Here is a 19,371-nt window from a genome sequence, read left to right on the forward strand (position 1 = left end):
GCAGGGGCTCCTGAGGACCACGGCGCCGGTGCTGCGACCTGGGCTCGGCCTCGGCTCAGGCATGTGCACGCGCTGGCACACTGGCTGCTGAGGCCGAGGGGCTGAGTGGGGCCGGCAGGCAGGTGTGTGCACATCTGGGCGTTGGAGTCATCACCTGGCCAGCTCCATGGAGGGGCTTCAAAGGTGCTGGGAGGGGAGAGGGGCTCCAGGCAGACAGCGAGCGGGGGTCCCCCTTTCCCTTACCTTGTGGCCACAGGTCCCGGGCCCCCTCTGGCCTCCTGCCCAGATGGCTCGGGGGATGCAGACATGGGCAGGGGGCGGGGAGGCATGTGGGAACAGGGTGGGTGGAGGTGGAGGCAGGCCTGTCTGCGGGGCTCTCTGCCCTCCACATCGCCCCCCTCATCTGGGGGGAGGCGGGAGGGAGAAGGGGAGACTCACCCCAGTGAGCCTTTGCCACCCTGGACCAGCCATGTCCCCTCAGTGCACAGAGCTGGTGCCGCCCTGTTTCATTGAGGCCCTGGAGCCAGGCCCCGCGGGCCCTGCTGGTTGCAAACCAGGGGGCGCTTCTCCCCGGGTGCGACCGAGGCCAGGCTCCGAGGTGCAAGTCACCCCCGGCCACAGGGGAGCCACCTGCCTTCTAGGGACCTCACATCCCCCCACCCTCGGGCCCCCACACCCTGGCAGGTGGGGAAGCGGGCGGCCATTCCCTCCCTCCCTCAGGGGATGGAGCCAGAGCTGGGACTGGCGGGCTCGCCGCGCTGGGGTCCGAGTGGCCCAGGCTGGCCCAGGCATGGGATTCAGGCAGGACCAGCGGTGACCTGGAGTCAGCGCCCATCTGGCAGGTAGGAGGCTGGAAACTGAGCCCGGCAGGGCGCCCGTCCCTGGGGGCGGGGCAATCGGGAGGGCCGCTGGTCCGCCCTCCGCCCCCTCCCCGCGGTCCTGGCGCCTGGTTGTAACCCGACTCCTCTCGCTCGCTCGTGGGGGGCGGGAGCGAGCGCTGTGCCCGTCCTGTCCCGGCTGCAGTGCCACATCACGGCGTCCGCGCCCACCATGCTGCTGCTGCTCCCAGCCGCGCTGGCGCTGGCGGTCGCCTCTGCCTGGCCCGGGTGCGAGCCCGCCGGGGACCCTGCTGGTAAGGCTGGACCGCGCGCCCTAGGGGGACAGGGTGCCCAGGAACCCCCTCCCCCCACCCGGCACGACCCACGGCCCTAGGTAACAGCAAGTAGGCGGCCATGGCCTTGGACCGGTGGTCTGCCCAGGAGCGCATATGGAGGCTGGACCCCAGGGCAGAGCGCACGCAGCTGGGCAGCGGAGGGACACTGCACCCACACGTGGGGTCCTGCGCTGCTCAGGCACAGCGGAGGGGCGTCCGCAGGTGGGGCTGAGGAGCCTGAGCTAGGGCTTTGCAGGGGGGAGGCCGTCAGAGGCCGGTCCTTCCAGGAAGGGGGAGGCCTCTGGGCCTCAGCAAACTCTTGACCCTCCCTCCCTGCTCGGCCGTGCTGTGGCTGGACATCCGCAGGAAGCGGGCGCACAGGGCCTGGGGGAGCCCATGGTAGGGGAGGGCAGAGAAGGGGTGGGGCTTCTGGGAGGCTCTGGGCGGGGAGGGGGGATCCAGGGACTCCCCAGGTGTGTGTCTGCCTGCATCTGGCCTGAGGGTGTGGGTGTGCGGGAGTTTGGGGTTCTGGCCACACCTCCCCTCCTGGAGTGGGCTTGCTCCCCTCCTGCATCTCGTCCACTGTCCTCAGGGCCTGGTCAGCAGCAGACATCTGTGCCCCAGCAGGCAGGGTCCCCCGGGGTCAGGGTTTGAGGGTGTCAGATGCAGAAGCTCTCCCGCGGCTGGGGTGGTGGATGTCTGAGAACTGGCTGCACCTGCCGAGTGGGCGTGTACCTGGAGTGGGTGTGCACCTGGAGTGGGCGTGTACCTGGAGTGGGCATGCACCTGCCGAGTGGGCGTGCACCTGGGGTGTGTATGCACCTGGAGTGGGTGTGCACCTGCCGAGTGGGCGTGCACCTGGGGTGTGTATGCACCTGGAGTGGGTGTGCACCTGCCGAGTGGGTGTGCACCTGGGGTGTGTATGCACCTGGAGTGGGTGTGCACCTGCCGAGTGGGTGTGTCCCTGCCGAGTGGGCGTGTACCTGGAGTGGGCGTGCACCTGGAGTGGGCGTGCACCTGCCCAGTGAATGTGCCAGGAGCAACCATGCCTCTCAGCCTGAACGTTCTCTCCCCTCTGGCCAGAGCCCTCACCTCTTCCCTCCCCTCCTTTCTGCAGAAAGACCCAGGCCGGCCAGGTGTGAGGCACACAGGTGTGTGTGTGTGTGCGTGTGCGTGTGAGTGCCTGTGTGTGTGTGCATGTGAGTGTGCCGTTTACACACAGTGTGCGTGCGGGTGTGGGTGCGGGTGCGGGTAGGACGTGCACAGTGCCTGAACCCCTAGGCGATGTCTAGAATCACAGGCTCGTTGGGGTCCGCCTCCTGGGAAGCTTTCTCCGACCTGCCTTCCCAGGGGGACTGCAGCCCCCTCCCTCCTCGCTGGCACCAGTGCCTCTTCCTGGAAGAAGTCCTTCCTCCAGACCCGCCCCCCTGACCGCGTGGACTCTGCCAGCTGCTGCCAGGCCCAGCTGCAGGCCGGTGGGGAGGCCGGCAGTTTGAACCCAGGCTCCTATATCCACGGACGGAGCCGTGCCCATCTCCCGTGACGGGGGGCTCAGGCCAGCCGGACCCCCTGTCCCTCCGCTCTCCCCTGGCCTGGTGGAGGCCTCCAGGTCGCCATGGGAGCCCGGGGTCTGAGGAGACGTCCCTGCTCCCAGGGCCCGGCGGGTCTGGGGCCCTCCACGCCGCTGTGGGGCCTTGGCCGCTGGCTGGACCTCTCTGGGCTCATTCCGTTTTCTCGTGTGTGGAGGCGGCCCTGGCGGGAGGAAGAGCCGAGCTCGGTCTGCAGGAGGGCTCGCCTGGCCGGCCCGTCCCTCTGTGAAGAAACGCTGACACCTCGTGGTCGAGAGGCGTAACGCTTTCGGGGGGACCAGTGCCTTCCGAGATGCTGGCCGGTCACATGTAATTTACATTTTAGTGGCCACAGGAAGGAACCGGTGACACGAACCCTAACACTACGCTGTGTTCAACCCGGGGGGGTGAGGGCACAGGTTAGGTCACGGCCTCCTCGCCCGTCTGAGCCGCCCCAAGCCTCCCCCCCACCCCCCCCACCCCCGCACCCACAATCCCTGTTTCCTGCTGCTCCTGCCCCCACCCCCCGCCCAGCTCCTCTCCCTCCCAGGACTCCTGTCTGGGCTTAAGTCCCCCCTATTTCGGTCCCTGGGGCCAGGCTTCCCTCCTGGCCTCACAGACCTGCTCTGACGGGCTCGCAGGCGGTGTTGGCTGTGGCTGGTGTTACTGGCTTCCCAGGATCTCCTTCCTGCTGGGTCCACGTGTCTGGGCCTCAAGGGGGGCCTTTGAGCCCCTAAATACTGTGTGTTCTCTGTGAAGGGGCCCCCGGCCCGGGAGGCGGAATAACGCCGCACCTGCCGAGTGTTCTGGAGGGCAGGGAGCCGGCGCCCCAACTCCCAGGGACCCTGACTACCGTGGGGTGGGTCAGGGGTGGGTGGGCACCCGTGGGGCTCCGCGGGTCCCTGGCTAGATGTCTGGGAGTTTTATGAACGTGATGCGCAGCCTCTGGAGGCTGGAAGGTGGCTGCGAGGGAGGTGTTGGCACCGGGCGCGGCGGACGCTGGGCAGGCCCTGTCGTCGGGGGCAGGGGGCAGGTTTGCAGACGCTGCTGGGCTCGGGGATCCCCTCACGCCCAGGGCCGTCTCCCTGGAGCCACCTGAGCCCTGTGATTTGGTGTCGCACCTGTGCACTGGCGGGGGGGGGGGCACCTGGGGGCAGGGGGGCTGTGAGGACAGAGATGCAGTTGTGGGGCCAGTGCGGGTGGGCCCGGCCAGCATCGAGTCTGAGGGGGTGACTGACGGCAGGATCCGCACCCCTAACCGAGCTGCTTTCCCTTTGCAGGCGGCTGCCGCCGGCCGTCGGCCCCAGACAGCGGTACGTACGCAGGCTGCCCCCGTTTCTGTGTGTGGGAGCGATGCAGACCCCCACCCCCACCCCGACCCTATGGAAGCGTTTTAAAGAGCCACACCCATGCCTCTGGAGTGTGATGAGTAACGTGGTCCAGTAATCAAATCCAGGCGCTTCCTAAGCGGCTGGAAATGAGACCCAAGGGACAAGGAAGGCCCGAGCCCTGGGCCTGGGCCCCCGGCAGGTCCGGCTCCTGCTGGCTGGCCCTTCCCTCCCCCGCTCCCCCGGCTCCCTCACCACTGCCCCAGGCGGGCTGCACACGCTGGGGTGCCTTGCCGGGGTGCCCTCAGCATCAGCCCCTCATCCGTGTCCGGGTCGCAGCCCCGCCTGCCCTGCTGAGCCGGGCTGGGAGGAACCCCGCTCCGGGCTGCTTCCTCCCGGCAAACCGAGGAGGGTGCTGTCTCCTGATGGTTGGCAGGCCTCTCGGGGTCTGACGTAGCTGAAGGGAGAACAGACATTCTCCACGCCTCTCCTGCCCGATCGGCATCTGCTCCCTTCCAAGTGGAGGGACGAGACCTTTTGTTGAAGCTGGAAACTGCTTTCTCAGTGTCGCAGCTGGTGGCTGCCCCCAGGCGGCAAGCCCTCGGCAGGCGGGCTCTCCTGCGCCCATTTCACAGATGGGGAAGCTGAGGCCCAGCACTGCCGGCCTGGCTCGCTCAGTAGCCAGCGGCAGAGCCCAGTCAGCGTCAGGAACCTTCCCTGGTCCTCTGCCCCCACCCCCTGCCTCCCCTTCCTCCGGCTTCCTCTGAAGTAGCCCTCTCCCCAGCCTCAGGCCAGACTGCTGGGCCCCTCGGTGCGGGCCTGGCCTGGGGGGGGAGGGGGGGCCTGCTTGGGCTGACAGATGATGGTGTGGGTGCTCCTGGTCCTTGGGGGAGGGAGTGACCTCTGACCCCCGCCCCCCCCCAGCCACGTGCGTGGACCTGCAGCTCAGGACCTGCAGCGACGCCGCCTACAACCGGACGGCCTTCCCCACGCCGCTGGAGCACCGGTCGCGGGCGGCGGTGGAGGCCAGCCCCGAGTACGTGCTGCTCAGCGTGCTGCACCACCTGCTCGAGGGCCAGTGCAACCCCGACCTGCGGCTGCTGGGCTGTGCCGTGCTGGCCCCGCGCTGCGAGGGCGGCCGGGCGCCCAGGCCCTGCCGGCGCGTGTGCGAGGGCCTGCGGGAGGCCTGCCTGCCCGCCTTCGACGCCATCGACATGGCCTGGCCCTACTTCCTGGACTGCGGCCGCTACTTCGGGGAGGAGGAGGAGGGCTGCTACGACCCCCTGGAGAAGCTGCGAGGTGAGCGGGCCTGCGGGCGGGGGCCCCCCCCGGTGCTGAGCGGTCAGGTGTCCAGGTGGCCCAACAGGACGACTGAGCAGAGGCCGGAGGTCTTCAGCCAGCGCCCGAGTGCAGATGTGGTCGGAGCGTGGCTGGGGGGCGGGGCCTGGACTGCAGCCCCTCTCTGCCCCCCGCCCCCCAGTGCTCCAGGGCAGTGCTCCAGGCTGGTGTGGGGCGGGCGTGGCCCTGCAGGCCTGCGAGGCACTGCCTGAGGTGGACCTGAAAGGTGGCACATAGGACACTACCCGGCCGCCAGGCCCATGGCAGCGGGTCCTTGGGACCCTGTGGGCTGACAGCAGCTGAGAAGGGGCCTGCAGAGACGGCTTGGTTCCTCGTGCGGACTCACCAGCAGAGGTGGCGCGGGCAGCCCTGGGCGGCGGTGAGCACTCATCTCAGGAGACGGGAGAGGAAGTCCTGGAGGGCTTCTCGGCTGTGGTGCTGAGGGGGGAAGCTAAAGCTCCGCTGCCATGAGGGTGCTCTCTGTGCCGTCCCAGCCAGAGGCCCTCGCCGCGTGGCCACCGAGTGGAGTGTGGCTGACGTGGCAGAGGCTGTTTTTATTTTATTTTAACCAATTTAAGCTGAAGTGTGAATAGCCCCGTGCGGCCAGCGTGTGACGCTGGGTGTGCAGGACACCTGCTTCTGGCCTCGTGCTCACGCCACGGAGGCCACGGTGGGGCCCTGTGATCTGGGGCTGAGCGCCGCCCCCACCACCTGAATGTCGCCACCCCGCCCCCCCACACACACACACATCGTGCAGGTGCCAGGGAGGGAGCTCGGGGTGAGACCCAGGCTGCGGGTGGACGCATCTGGGAGCGTCTGCTGGGGGGCTCGTGCTGGGCCGGCGAGGACAGGGCTGCACCCGGGCTGCCCCCAGCAGCCTGGGTCCCAGCTCGCCCTCCCCGCCCGAGGGGCTCAGCTCACCCCGGAGCTGTCCCGGGTGGGGTCCCTTCGCCAGGGGCTGCGGTGCAGGAGCAGGTCCCTGGCGGCGCTGGGTGTGCCGAGGCGGGAAGCGGCCGGAGGGGTGGGCAGGCAGGGACGCAGAGGAAGAAGCCAGACTCCCGAGGGGGCGCCTGCCCAGGAAAGCCCCGGGACTTGGCCTGGAAAAGATTATTTTGGGCAACTCCGCCACCTAATGGCCATCCGCCTGCTTTCTTCCTCCTCGAAAACCATTCTGAGCAGAAACAAAACCTCAGGGAAGTGAGACTCAGGGAGAAGCATTAACCGTTAGCGCGCCCGGGATTAGCCTGCAGGGGCCGCACGGGCAGGGGTCACAGCGGGTGGGTCACAGCGGGGGGGGGGGTCACAGTGGGGAGGTCACAGCGGAGAGGTCACAGCGGGGGGGGGCACAGTGAGCGATGTCACAGCAGGTGGATCCCAGCGGGTGGGTCACAGCGGGTGGGTCACAGCAGATGGGGTCACAGTGGGTGGGTCACAGCAGGGGGGTCACAGCAGATGGGGTCACAGCAGATGGGTCACAGCAGATGGGGTCACAGAGGGTGGGTCACAGAGGGAGGGTCACAGCGGGGGGGGGTCACAGTGGGGAGGTCACAGCGGGGGGGGCACAGTGAGCGATGTCACAGCAGGTGGATCCCAGCGGGTGGGTCACAGCGGGTGGGTCACAGCAGATGGGGTCACAGAGGGTGGGTCACAGCAGATGGGGTCACAGCAGGGGGGTCACAGCAGGGGGTCACAGCGGGTGGGTCACAGCAGGTGGTCACAGCAGGGGGGTCACAGCAGGGGGGGTCACAGCAGGTGTGCTTTACACACTACACCTGCCGGGCGCTGTTCTGGCCGTGGACTCTGAGAATGAGGGGTTTTCATTTCACACGTAAACAGATTGTCCAGCGTGCATTGGGTTGGGGTGTAAGGGCCTGGGGCATCCTGGGTTCAGGCCGGGTAGTCAGAGCCGCCTCGGGGGCCGCAGGTGGGCGAGGCTGACCCGCACCCCGCTCTCCCCAGGAGGCCTGGATGAGGAGGAGGCGCTGCCGTCCGGGCTGCCCCTGGCCTTCGTCGACTTCAGCCACCACTCCTACGCCCAGATGGTGCGCGTGCTGAAGCGGACGGCCGCCCGCTGCCCCCACGTGGCCAGGACCTACAGCATCGGGCGCAGCTTCGATGGCCGGGAACTGCTGGTCATCGAGTTCTCGGGCCGCCCCGGCCAGCACGAGCTGCGTAAGCACCGCCCCCGCGAGGGGCCGGCGTCCATCCATCCATCCACCCAACCATCCATCTATCCATCCATCCACCCACCCACCCACCCATCCATCCATCCACCCACCCACCCAACCATCTATCCATCCATCCACCCACCCACCCAACCATCCATCCATCCATCCATCCATCCACCCACCCACCCATCCATCCATCCACCCACCCACCCGACCATCCATCCATCCATCCATCCACCCACCCACCCACCCACCCACCCACCCACCCAACCATCCATCCATCCATCCACCCACCCACCCACCCATCCATCCATCCACCCACCCACCCAACCATCCATCCATCCATCCACCCACCCACCCAACCATCCATCCATCCATCCATCCACCCACCCACCCATCCATCCATCCATCCATCCACCCACCCACCCAACCATCCATCCATCCACCCACCCACCCACCCAACCATCCATCCATCCATCCACCCACCCACCCAACCATCCATCCATCCATCCATCCATCCATCCACCCACCCACCCAACCATCCATCCATCCACCCACCCACCCAACCATCCATCCATCCATCCACCCACCCAACCATCCATCCACCCATCCATCCATCCACCCACCCATCCATCCACCCACCCATCCATCCATCCATCCATCCATCCACCCACCCGACCATCCATCCATCCACCCACCCACCCGACCATCCATCCATCCATCCATCCACCCACCCAACCATCCATCCATCCATCCACCCACCCACCCAATCATCCATCCATCCATCCATCCATCCATCCATCCATCCACCCAACCATCCATCCATCCATCCATCCATCCACCCACCCATCCATCCATCCATCCATCCACCCACCCAACCATCCATCCATCCATCCATCCATCCATCCATCCATCCATCCATCCACCCATCCATTCATCCATCCATCCATCCACCTACCCACCCACCCATCCATCTGACCATCCATCTGTCCATCCGTCCATTCGTCCATTCATCCATCAATTCATCCACCCACCCATCCACTTGTCCATCCAACCATCCATGCATTCACCCATCCACCCATCCATCCATCCAACCATCTATCCACCCATCCATCTACTTACCCACCCATCCACCTGTTCATCCATCCATTCCTTCATCTATCTACCCATCCACCTGCCCATCCATCTGCTCATCTATCCATCTGTCCACCTGTTCATCCATCCATTTATCTGCCTATACACCCATCCATCCACCCAACATCCATATATTAATCCACCCATCCACCTACCCACTCATTCTCCCTTCTCCTTCCTTCCTTCCTCCCTCCCTTCCTTCCTCCCTTTCTTCCTTCCTTCCTTCCTTCCTTCCTTCCTTCCTTCCTTCCTTCCTTCCTTCCTTCTTTCCTCCCTCCCTCCCTCCCTCCCTCCCTCCCTCCCTCCGTCTTTCCATCTTTCCAATCACTCACTGGCCGCCTGCCTGCCCACCAAGCACCAATGCACACACTAACTTATTACACAAACTACAGCACAGCTGTCTGTGAAATTTGTGCAGACGGTGGTACCGTATGTCATTAACTAATATCCTAATTCGTCATGCTGCTAATTAGACTAGACATAAAAATGAGCTCAACGAGAGTGATGACCTCAGCGAGCCCTCATTAGCCATGGAGATACTGGGGCTGGAACAAGTATAAGTGGGTCCCAGGACATCCAGCCACCCCCCCCCCCACCCACCAAGGGGCCCTCAGGCTGAGGCGGTCACGTGTCCCCCCAGTGGAGCCCGAGGTGAAGCTCATCGGCAACATCCACGGCAACGAGGTGGCGGGCCGGGAGATGCTCATATACCTGGCGCAGTACCTGTGCTCCGAGTACCTGCTGGGCAGCGCCCGCATCCAGCGCCTGCTCAACACGACCCGCATCCACCTGCTGCCCTCCATGAACCCCGACGGCTACGAGGTGGCGGCCGCCGAGGTGAGACGCATTCAGCTGCCGTCCACCGCCATCAGTGGGGGGGCCGGGGGGGCGTGCGCCCCGGGCTGGGGGACGGGAAGGCAGCATGGGCGAGTCCTGCTCGGGCAGAGGGACAGACGCTGAGAATCCGATGGCGGGTCACAGAGGTGATGCGCTCTGGAGAGGACGGAAGATGAGAAAGGGGGTCGAGTGGGCGAGTGCGCTGGCTGGAGGCTGGAGCTCTCGGACCTGCAGGAGGCGGGAGCAGTGGGTAACGGTGGGGGGCACTCCAGGCAGGGAAGCAGCCAGGGCCAGGCCTGAGGCCGGTGGGAGGGGCCGGAGAGAGGCAGAGGTCAAGCGTGGACATGCTCCCAGGTTCACCATGTAAACCAGAGAGAAGCCACGGCCGCCCCCAGAGGAGCAGGACAGGGTGCCGGCCCCCAGCTGGGGGGCCTCTGTTTTGGGGGGCCTATGTTTTGGGGTGGCCTGTGTTTGGGGCGGCCTTGCTTGGGGTGGCCTGTGTTTTGGGGGCCTGTGTTTAGGGGGGCCTGTGTTTAGGGTGGCCTGTGTTTTGGGGGCCTGTGTTTAGGGGGGCCTGTGTTTGGGGGGCCTGTGTTTAGGGTGGCCTGTGTTTTGGGGGGCCTGTGTTTAGGGGGGCCTGTGTTTTGGGGGCCTGTGTTTAGGGGGGCCTGTGTTTTGGGGGCCTGTGTTTCAGGGTGCCGGCTACAACGGGTGGACGAGCGGAAGGCAGAACGCGCAGAACCTGGACCTGAACCGCAACTTCCCCGACCTGACCTCCGAGTTCTACCGCCTGGCCTCGACCCGCGGCGCGCGCACCGACCACATCGCCGTCCCCCCGCAGTACTGGTGGGGTAAGGTAGGAGCGCCCTGCCCGCCGCCCAGGGACACCCGGGGGGGGGGGTCTCAGTGACACCGGGACCTCAGGGTGGTGCCTCCCGGACCGCAGGGCCTGACCCTCGGACAGCTCCTCCTGGGACCTGCACCGAGAGCACCGAGCCTGGGGGGGCTCAGGGGCAGGTGCCGGGGAGGCTGCCCGGGGGGGGGGGGCATCCCTAACGGCCGCGCTGCCGGGGCCCCGGGGTGACCGTCTGAGGCCCTCCTCGGGCAGGTGGCCCCCGAGACGAAGGCGATAATGAAGTGGATGCGGACGGCCCCGTTCGTGCTGTCGGCCAGCCTGCACGGGGGCGACCTGGTGGTGTCCTACCCCTTCGACTTCTCCCGGCACCCCCACGAGGAGAAGATGTTCTCGCCCACGCCTGACGAGAAGGTGAGGGGGCGCGTGGCGGGTGGGCGTGCGGCGGGCGCAGGGGAGCTGCGCCGGGGTGATGCCCTCGGGGCTGGCCTGGTACTGGTCCTGCTCTGAGCCCAGAGGCCCTGACCCAGAGGAGCCTTCCCGTCCAGCTCCAAACCCCTCCTCCAGGGAGCCTTCCGGCCGCTGCCCGCCCCGCCCACCTTCGTCAGCGCCCCAGCCGGGGAGCCCCTGGGTGGGGATGTGGCCCCCTGCCCTGCCACCGGGCGCCTGGTGTTTCCTGTCCAGGGAGGGCAGTTCCGGGAGACGCCAGCGGAGGGCAGTGCTGCCGCGCTCATGACACCCGCCTGTGGGGCTGGCGGGTTTAGGGGTGGGGAGGAATTCTGGCACCAGCATCGCCTGGGCCTGAGGACCCGCCTCCTGTCTGGCCTCTCTTCCCTCGCTGGTCCTCCCAGCAGGGCCGGGTGAGGCCTGGGAGATTGACAGGCCCCCAGCCCTGCGGCCCCCCCTGCCTGGGTCCCTTCCCGGCCTGGTCCTGGGGCTCAGGCGGGTCTGGGAAGGGGTGGAGGTGGGGGTGGGGGTGGGGGTGGGGGTGGGGGTGGGGTGGGTCCCGCCGGTTGGCCCCTCATTAGCTCAGGTAGCAACTCCTGAAGCAGCGCTGCCCAGGCCTGCAGGGGTGCCAGGCTGTGCTCAGAGCCAGTAAGTGTGTGTGTGGGGGGTCTCCCGGGTGCCCTGGCTGCGGATCCCCTGGGCTGTCAGAGCTCAGGGCCAACGCCTGGGGGAGGCCTGGTCCCCGGGCAGCGGGAGCCCACCACACCCTCGGACCCAGCCCACACCAGCGGGACGAGCTGGGTTACCCAGGCCTCCGGCGGCAGGAGCTGGGCCGCTGCCTGGTCCTCGTTCACTCACCCTGGCCCACCGTGCCTGGCCTCGGCCGAGCTCCTGCCCACGTCCTTTCCTGCGCCCACCCCCCGGGTCGGGCCTGTTGCCAGGTGTGCAGGCCTCCGAGGCCGTCCCACCTCCCAGCCTTCGCACGTGCTGCGCCCCTGCGCGGACAGTTCCCCTGTCTTACCTGGGTTGCAGGTGTCCGTTGCGGAGGCCCCTCCATCTTCCGGGGTCTGGGGTGGCCTACAGAGCACCCGCCTCTGGTCTTGGCCTCGGGGAACCTCTTTTCGGGTCTCCTTTCCAGATGTTCAAGTTGCTGGCCAGAGCCTACGCGGATGTCCACCCCATGATGATGGACAAGTCGGAGAACAGGTGTGGGGGCAACTTCCTGAAGAGGGGCAGCATCATCAACGGGGCGGACTGGTACAGCTTCACCGGAGGTGCGACCCTGGGGGGCAGGCCGGGTGGGGCAGGCTAAGGGGAGGGGCCTGAGAAGGGTGGGCGGGGTGAAGGGAGGGGCCTGAGAGGAGCGGGGCAGGGTGGAGAGCGGGGCTTAGAGGGGCGGGGCAGGGTGAAGGGAGGGGCCTGAGAGGAGCGGGGCAGGGTGGAGGGCGGGGCTTAGAGGGGCGGGGCAGGGCGAAGGGGAGGGGCTGAGAGGGGCAGGGCGAAGGGGCGGGGCTGAGAGGGGCAGGGAGAAGGGGCGGGGCTGAGAGGGGCGGGGCAGGGCGAAGGGGCGGGGCCGAGGGGCGGGGCAGGGAGAAAGGGCGGGGCTGAGAGGGGCGGGGCAGGGAGAAGGGGCGGGACCTGGGAGGGGCGGGACCTGGGAGGGGCGGGCGGGGCTGGCCCCTCCCCTCGCCTCGGCCTCAGCTTCTCTGGGAGCTGCACTCTGGGCCCCTGTTCGGGAGGCCCCGGATCGGGGCGGGGAGTCCTAGCTGCTGGTGGCAGTGCAGGCAGGACTTCGCTGCCCTTCCTGGTTGGTGAGGGTCCGGGACAGGACTCCGTGGTGGCCTGGCCCTGTCTGCCGTCTGGGGGTCCGCAGGGAGCCCCAGTGCAGCTCACACGTGGGGAACAGCGAAGCGTTTGCAGCGCTGTGTCCGCGCGCCCCAGGACCGCAGGATACCCCACCGTCATTCGTCGTTTCCCGAGATTCAACCTGAACTGATGTTTGCTTCAGCTGCGCTGAGCCGGGAGGGGTGCACCCCCATACCCTGCGCCATGAGGGCCCCGCTGGACTGGCCCACAGCTTCTGCTCTGCCTGCCACCGCCGCCCGGCCCCGGACACTCGCTGTTGGTGCCATTTGGCCGATGGGGTGGCAGAGCTGGGGCGCATGGCAAGCCTGTCCCACCTCCTGCGTGGGCAGGGAGCGCTCACCCTGCTCCCCACGCACGGCCATCCCTCCCTGGGCAGAGCAGCCTCGCTCCCACCACCCAGGCTCCAGGGCTCCTGACCCCCAGGGCTCCGAGTCTCGGTCAGGACCCTGAGTTAGGGCCCCCAGGGAAAGCGGGGGGGGGGGGGGAGGGACGGGGCACCAGGGCCATGTGGGGGGCGCGGCTGCACTGCAGGCCAAGATGCTGAGCCCCTGGCTGTGGCCCTGGGCACCACGGCTCCCAGGCGGCACTGACTTCCCCAGACGGGGATCCCCCGGCTCCCGGCACAGGGCTGCCCATCAGGGCCTGGCTCAGATGCTGCCGCAGCTTCTGGCTGGAGCGGCTGGGGCGGGTAGCACGGGTTGCCAGGAGCCTCCCTCTGCCGGTTCGCTGGCCGGCTGCCCAGCCTGCGAGGCGGCGTCCCCTAGGGATGGCGGTGACGGGGCCCCGCCCTGGGCCGTGGCCGGGACCGGCAGGTGGACGGACGTTGCCATCCCTGGGCCCGGGCCGGGCCGGCGGCTTGGCCACGTGTGGGGGTTCTCTCCTGGAGGCGGCTCCCTCACCCACGCGGGCGGCACAGCTGGCACGCAGGCTGGGTTCCGAGTGCCGCGTGGCCCTGCCCCGTGGGCCAAACGCCTGGGCCTCGGCCTCGTGTGCGGGGCGGGGTGGTGACCCCGGCGCCCGGGAAGCGGCGCCCACAGCCGCCCACTGCCTGTGCCACTCGCAGGCATGTCCGACTTCAACTACCTGCACAGCAACTGCTTTGAGATCACGGTGGAGCTGGGCTGCGTGAAGTTCCCCCCCGAGGAGGCGCTCTACGGGCTCTGGCAGCACAACAAGGAGCCGCTGCTGAGCTTCATGGAGATGGTGAGCCTGCGGCCTGGGGTCTGGGGCTGGGGCTGGGGGCTGGGAGCAGGGGCTGGGAGCAGGGGCAGGGCCTGGGGCTGGGAGCAGGGGCTCAGGGCCTGGGGCCTGGGGCTGGGGCCTGGGGCTGGGAGCAGGGGCAGGGACAGGGGCTCAGGGCCTGGGGCCTGGGGCTGGGAGCAGGGGCAGGGGCAGGGGCTCAGGGCCTGGGGCCTGGGGCTGGGAGCAGGGGCTGGGAGCAGGGGCTCAGGGCCTGGGGCCTGGGGCTGGGAGCAGGGGCAGGGGCAGGGGCAGGGGCAGCCTCCTCTGCGTGGTCCGACCCCGTGTGGCAGGCTCCACACCCACAGGTGTGGCTGTGTTTCACCTGTTTGGTAGTTCAGTGCCCAGTTCACACTGGCCTCCGCCCACAGGCCGTGCCCTGGGAGTGTGGGGTCCCTGTATAGCAAGGGTGGGGAACGTCCGGTCCAAGGGCCCTATAAGGCCCTCGAAATCCTTAGGTCTGGCCCTGCCAAGGCACTCGGGGTGAGTTAGTTACATGTCTGACCACAGACAGCAGGCTGACTTTTAAGTGGATAATTTTGTCTGGCCCTCGAAGATGTTCTAAATATCCACATGGCCCTTGGCAGGAAAAGGTTTCCCACCCCTGCATAGCAAGGCTCTCGGGCCTAAAGGGGCACAACTGAACAAGGAGAAGTCAGGGGCCTGGCCAGCCCACGACAAACACCTGACCCAGCCCCACAGCCAGGGGGGCTCCCTGGAGGAGGTGGTACCTGGACTGTGTCTTGAAGGAGTAGGGGAAAGGTGATGAGACAAGGAGAGCTCGGGCAGGGGGCCGGGGGGTGAGGGTCCCGATGGCCGTAGGAATGCGGGGGTGGTGGCTCTGGGCAGCAGGGAATCTATGTGGTCCAGGGCCTGGGGCACGCCCGCCCCTCTGATGGGAGGGCACAGGCTGGTGGGGAAGGGGGAGGGGAACTGTCGTGGTGGGGCTGAGGTCACCCGGGAATAGTTGGGTGGCCGTGAGTGGAGACTTGGAGAACGTGGCTAAAATAATCCCTTACTTGCCCGGCCGGCGTGGCTCAGCGGTTGAGCATCGACCCGTGAGCCAGGAGGTCACGGTTCGATTCCCGGTCAGGGCCCATGCCCCGGTTGCGGGTTCAATCCCCAGTAGAGGGCGTGCAGGAGGCAGCTGATTAATGATTCTCTCTCATCATTGATGTTTCCATCTCTCTCTCTTTCTCCCTTCCTCTCTGAAATCAATAAAATATTTTTTAAAAAATAATAAAATAAAATAACCCCTCACCTGACTTGGAGACCCAAGTCTGGGGTGACCAAGCGGGGACTAGATGCCCGGCGTCCAGCCACCTCTCCCAGCGTGGCTCACAGCCGAGGGGTGGCACGCGGTCTGCATGAGGGCAGGGGCATGAGAGGAACGCAGGGGTTTGTGGGAACCTCTGCTATATCTTCCCAAACATTTTAACAAATTACCCAAAGCGAGCAGCAGGCTCTGAGAGGGAAACTTGATGGCCCAAAGGGGCCACGGCATGGGGGGTGGGGGGTGAACAGCGCTGACAGAGCCAACCCCCCCACCCCCCCACGCCTGGCATGGGCGCTGACCCCATCCTAGGCAGCGGACAGGGACCACTTTACAGACGGAGGGGGGTTGCTGGGCCATGCACGCTCCTGTCCCTGCCCTCAGCGGCCGTATGACAGCCGAGGAGGAGAGAGGGTGATGGGCCTGGCTGTCCACCGTCACCAGCCGCTGCCCGGAGCGTGAGCTCAGGCTCCGAGCCCCAGTTCTGCCCATGATCTCTCCTTTCTAGAAAGGTCAGGAGCCTTCCTCCAGGCACGAGCTGGGCAGGAGCCTGCGGGTCAGCAGCTCCAGCAGCAGAGAAAGCAGAGATAATCACTGGCCGTTGGTCATTAGCGCTGAGCTCCTGTTTTATGGCCGCCCGACCTCTGGCTGTGTGGGGCCGGCATCATTCAATCATGGCTCGTGGCCAGACCCCGGCTCATTTCATTTTACGGCCGTCTGGTGAAAATGAGTTTTAAGGAGCCTTAAGTGGTGCTGGGATGGCTCTGAGGATATTGTATGTGAAGGCTGGGATATGAAGATTTAATAGCGAGCGAGAGGCTGCGGACGGCTGGGCAGCATGGCCGGGCGTGGCCGCCCCCGAGGACGACCCTCAGGAGAGCCGGGCGGCCTGCAGATAAGGATCGGCCTGTCGGGCCCATTCAGGCCTTTTGCCCAGTGATCCTGACCAGGCCTCCGGGGTGTCTCCACCCCCCGGGGTGGGGGCGGGAGGGGAGGGTGCTCACCATCGCTCGTTCCCTGCCAGAAAGCACCACATCCTGGTTCCTCCGCCTGAGAGCAAGGACCAAATACAACCCAGCCAGTGCAAGCTGACACTGAATGCGGCCCTACTCTGTGTCTGACCGCTGCTCTCAGGTTGCAGGAGGAGGGCAGTCAGGGGCATTACAGTGAGGTTGGGGCTGGGAGAGTGAAGCCCAGGACAGTGGGACCCCAGAGGAGGCCCCTGACGTGGCCAGTCATCAGGGAGGGCTTCCCGGAGGAAGAGGTATATGAGCCGCATCTGGAAGGGGAGAGGGACTGGCCAGGTGAGGGAGCTGAGAGGTGTTGGGGCCACACTGCAGGTGGGGGAGCAGCCTCCTGGGAGAGGCCAGGCTCAGGGTGCGGTTTCCCCTCCCACCCAGTGGCCTGGCCTGGTGCATGTGGCCCGTGGACCCGTGTTTCCAGCCCAAAGTGCCTTTGCGTGTTCCCTGCCGTTGTCTTAGGAGGAGACATGCCAGCAGGATGGGGCGGTTCTGGGAGGAGCCGTGGGCGTGCTCAGGGCCTGTGCCCGGCGGGAGGGCAGGCCCGTGTCCCCACCTGGCGCTGTCCGAATTGCTCTGCACTATTCCCCCCGCTCCCCGGCAGGCCCGTGTCCCCACCTGGCGCTGTCCGAATTGCTCTGCACTATTCCCCCCGCTCCCCGGCAGGCCGCGTGGCCCTGCCTTACAGGTGGGGTGGCCACCCTGAGGTGCGAGGTGGCTTCCCCTAGGTCACAGACGAGCTTTCCCAAAGTCAGAGGCTGACACCAGGGCCCATATCCTGGCCCATGTCCTTCTGGTGGCCCACGTGCCCTTAGGAACTCGACTCAGAACCAGCCCTGGCTCCGATGAGGGCGGCGGGGCCTGCAGGGGGTCAGCAGTGGGCAGGGGGTTCTCTGCTCGGGGCTGCAGCCGGGAATGTCCGCCGGACGCTCTAGCGGGACTGCGGGCCGTTCACAGACCCGGGCCGAGTTGCCTGCCCCACGGATGGGCCCACCAGTCACCCTCACTTCACAGATGAGGCAACCGAGGCCTGGAGAGGGGAGTGGCTCCCTCACATGGGCAGACGGAGGGGGGCTTGGGGGACTGTGCCCCTGCGAGACCCCAGGCTCCTTGGAGAGACAGATGGGGCCTGGCTGGGCGGCTGGGCGGGTCTTTGCACGGCCACACCCACACCCTCCGCTCTGGCCCCGGCAGGTGCACCGAGGCATCAAAGGGGTGGTGATGGACAAGTTCGGCAAGCCGGTCAAGAACGCCCGCATTTCAGTCAAGGGGATTCGCCACGACATCACCACAGGTGAGCGCCTTTCTGGGCCTGCGTCCCGGCCCAGGCTCCCGGGAGCTCTGTGTCCCCACGTGCCTGGGGCGGCCCGACCCGTCCCCCTCCCTTCTGGGCAGTGAGGGTGCACGGAACCGGTCTGCTCGCCGCCAGCTGTGTCTCCTGCGGCATTTGGCCCCCGGGGGCGCGCTCAGGTCCTGGGTGCCAGCAACAGGCCACGCGCGCTCCCTGCTCCTCAAGAATAGCTGCGGGAAAAGCCACCTTCTCACACACCACAGGGGGGCAGCCTCCAGCCCTGGGCCTGGGTGCTCCTATCCCAGAGTTCATGTCCCACTGATACCTGGCACGTCCAGTGGGCTCAGGTGTCCCGGGGTTTCACAGCGGATTTGAAAATCGTGATGCGCTGTGATGTGAGTTACCTGGTGCAGAGGAGGGAGGGAGGGGGGAACGGTGTGGTTTGGGGACAGAGGGTGGGGGGACGGTCTGTGAAGGCTTCAGGGAAGAGGTGTTGCCTAAGCAGGGTTTTGAGGGATGAATAGGAGCGTGATAGAGGGAGGAGGCGGGAAGAACAATCCAGGTCGTTACAGAGGCCAGGGTACCCGTGGGGTCTCTCTGCCCTCCAGGCCAACCGCCCACTGACTCCCATCCCCACCCCCTCGAGGGTGACCCTGAGCCCAGGTCCGAGCACCGTTCCCTGCTCTCTGTCGACAGCACCGGACGGCGACTACTGGCGGCTGCTGCCCCCGGGGACCCACATCGTCATCGCTCAGGCCCCCGGCTACTCCAAGGTCATCAAGAGAGTCACCATCCCCGCCCGGCTGAGGAGGGCCGGCCGCGTGGACTTCATCCTCCAGCCCCTGGGGACTGGACCCAAGAAATTCCTTCAGGGGCCTCGGCGAAGCGGGCCGGGGCTCCGAGACCCGCCAGGAGGCGCGGGCCCGCACGGGGCGCCCGAGGAGCCGGGCCAGGAGCCCCCGCGGAGGCCGCCCGGGGCCGGCGGCAAGCCCTGGTGGTGGTCCTACTTCACGGCGCTGAGCCAGCACAAGCCACGCTGGCTGCTCAAGTACTAGGTGCTGCCGGCTGCTGGGCTGGGTCCCAGCGCATCCCACAGAGCCGTGTCCACTCATTAAAGTACTTCATCTCCTTACAAACCTGCTGTGAGGCACCTGCTGGGGACCAACTGGACCCTGGCCGAGTGAGGCCCCCTGGTGGCCACTCTCGGGCTGCCATTCAGACCCACCTGTGCGTGGTCCCAGAAGCAAGGGGGCCTCTATTTACAGAACCGAGCTCGGGGCCCGCCCGCGGTCACGCGTGGAGAGGGGGTGGTGCAGGGGCCCAGGCTCTGGCCCTGCCGCTGAGGGCTGTGTCTGGGAGGGTGTGGGGGTGGGATGCTGGGAGAGGGGAAAGTCAGGTGCCTGGCTGGGAGGGGGGGGGCAGGAGGTGGCCCCCTCAGGGTCCAGGCCCCAAGGGCAGGAGAACTGGCAAGGACCTAGAGCCCGTCCCTCCCTCGAGGGTCGCGATGTGCAAGGATCAAGGGAGTCCATGGCCCAGAGGCCATCTGATCGAAGGACCATGACTCAGGACACAGCCCCGGGGGAGGCTGTGGAGGGTCTGCCCACGGTGCTCTCTGAGACCGAGGAGATGCCAGAGCCACGGGGCCAGGTCGAGGAGACTCGGGGGAGTCATCTGGGTTCCTGGGAGCCGTGGCGGCGGCTGCGGGAGCTGGCCTGGCGGGAGGGGCCTGCCTGCCCGGGGTTGCGGGTGGCTGTGGGTGGCTGTTTCACTTTCATATCATAACCCAGAACAGGGAGCGGGGCCTGCAGGTGGGGAGAGGGCAGGTGACCTCGTGGGGGTCGCTCCCGGGTGTGAGGA

At 66.9% G+C, this 19,371-nt stretch overlaps 1 protein-coding gene across 1 annotated transcript; it reads left to right on the forward strand.

Annotated features, from left to right (window-relative positions):
- Nucleotides 1-1,050: 1,050 nt before the first annotated feature.
- On the forward strand, nt 1,051-18,606 carry CPZ (carboxypeptidase Z; the record flags this gene model as incomplete). Its single annotated transcript, XM_081102262.1, has 11 exons — nt 1,051-1,132; nt 4,002-4,034; nt 4,974-5,348; nt 7,347-7,559; nt 9,330-9,526; nt 10,221-10,382; nt 10,635-10,793; nt 11,965-12,100; nt 13,756-13,895; nt 17,418-17,517; nt 18,211-18,606. The coding sequence occupies 11 exons, from the start codon at nt 1,051-1,053 to the stop codon at nt 18,567-18,569; spliced, it is 1,956 nt and encodes a 651-aa protein (XP_080958388.1). The 3' UTR covers nt 18,570-18,606.
- Nucleotides 18,607-19,371: the final 765 nt, after the last annotated feature.

The sequence above is a fragment of the Myotis nattereri genome (assembly GCF_964212035.1).
Source record: "Myotis nattereri genome assembly, chromosome: 1".
NCBI lineage: Eukaryota > Metazoa > Chordata > Mammalia > Chiroptera > Vespertilionidae > Myotis > Myotis nattereri.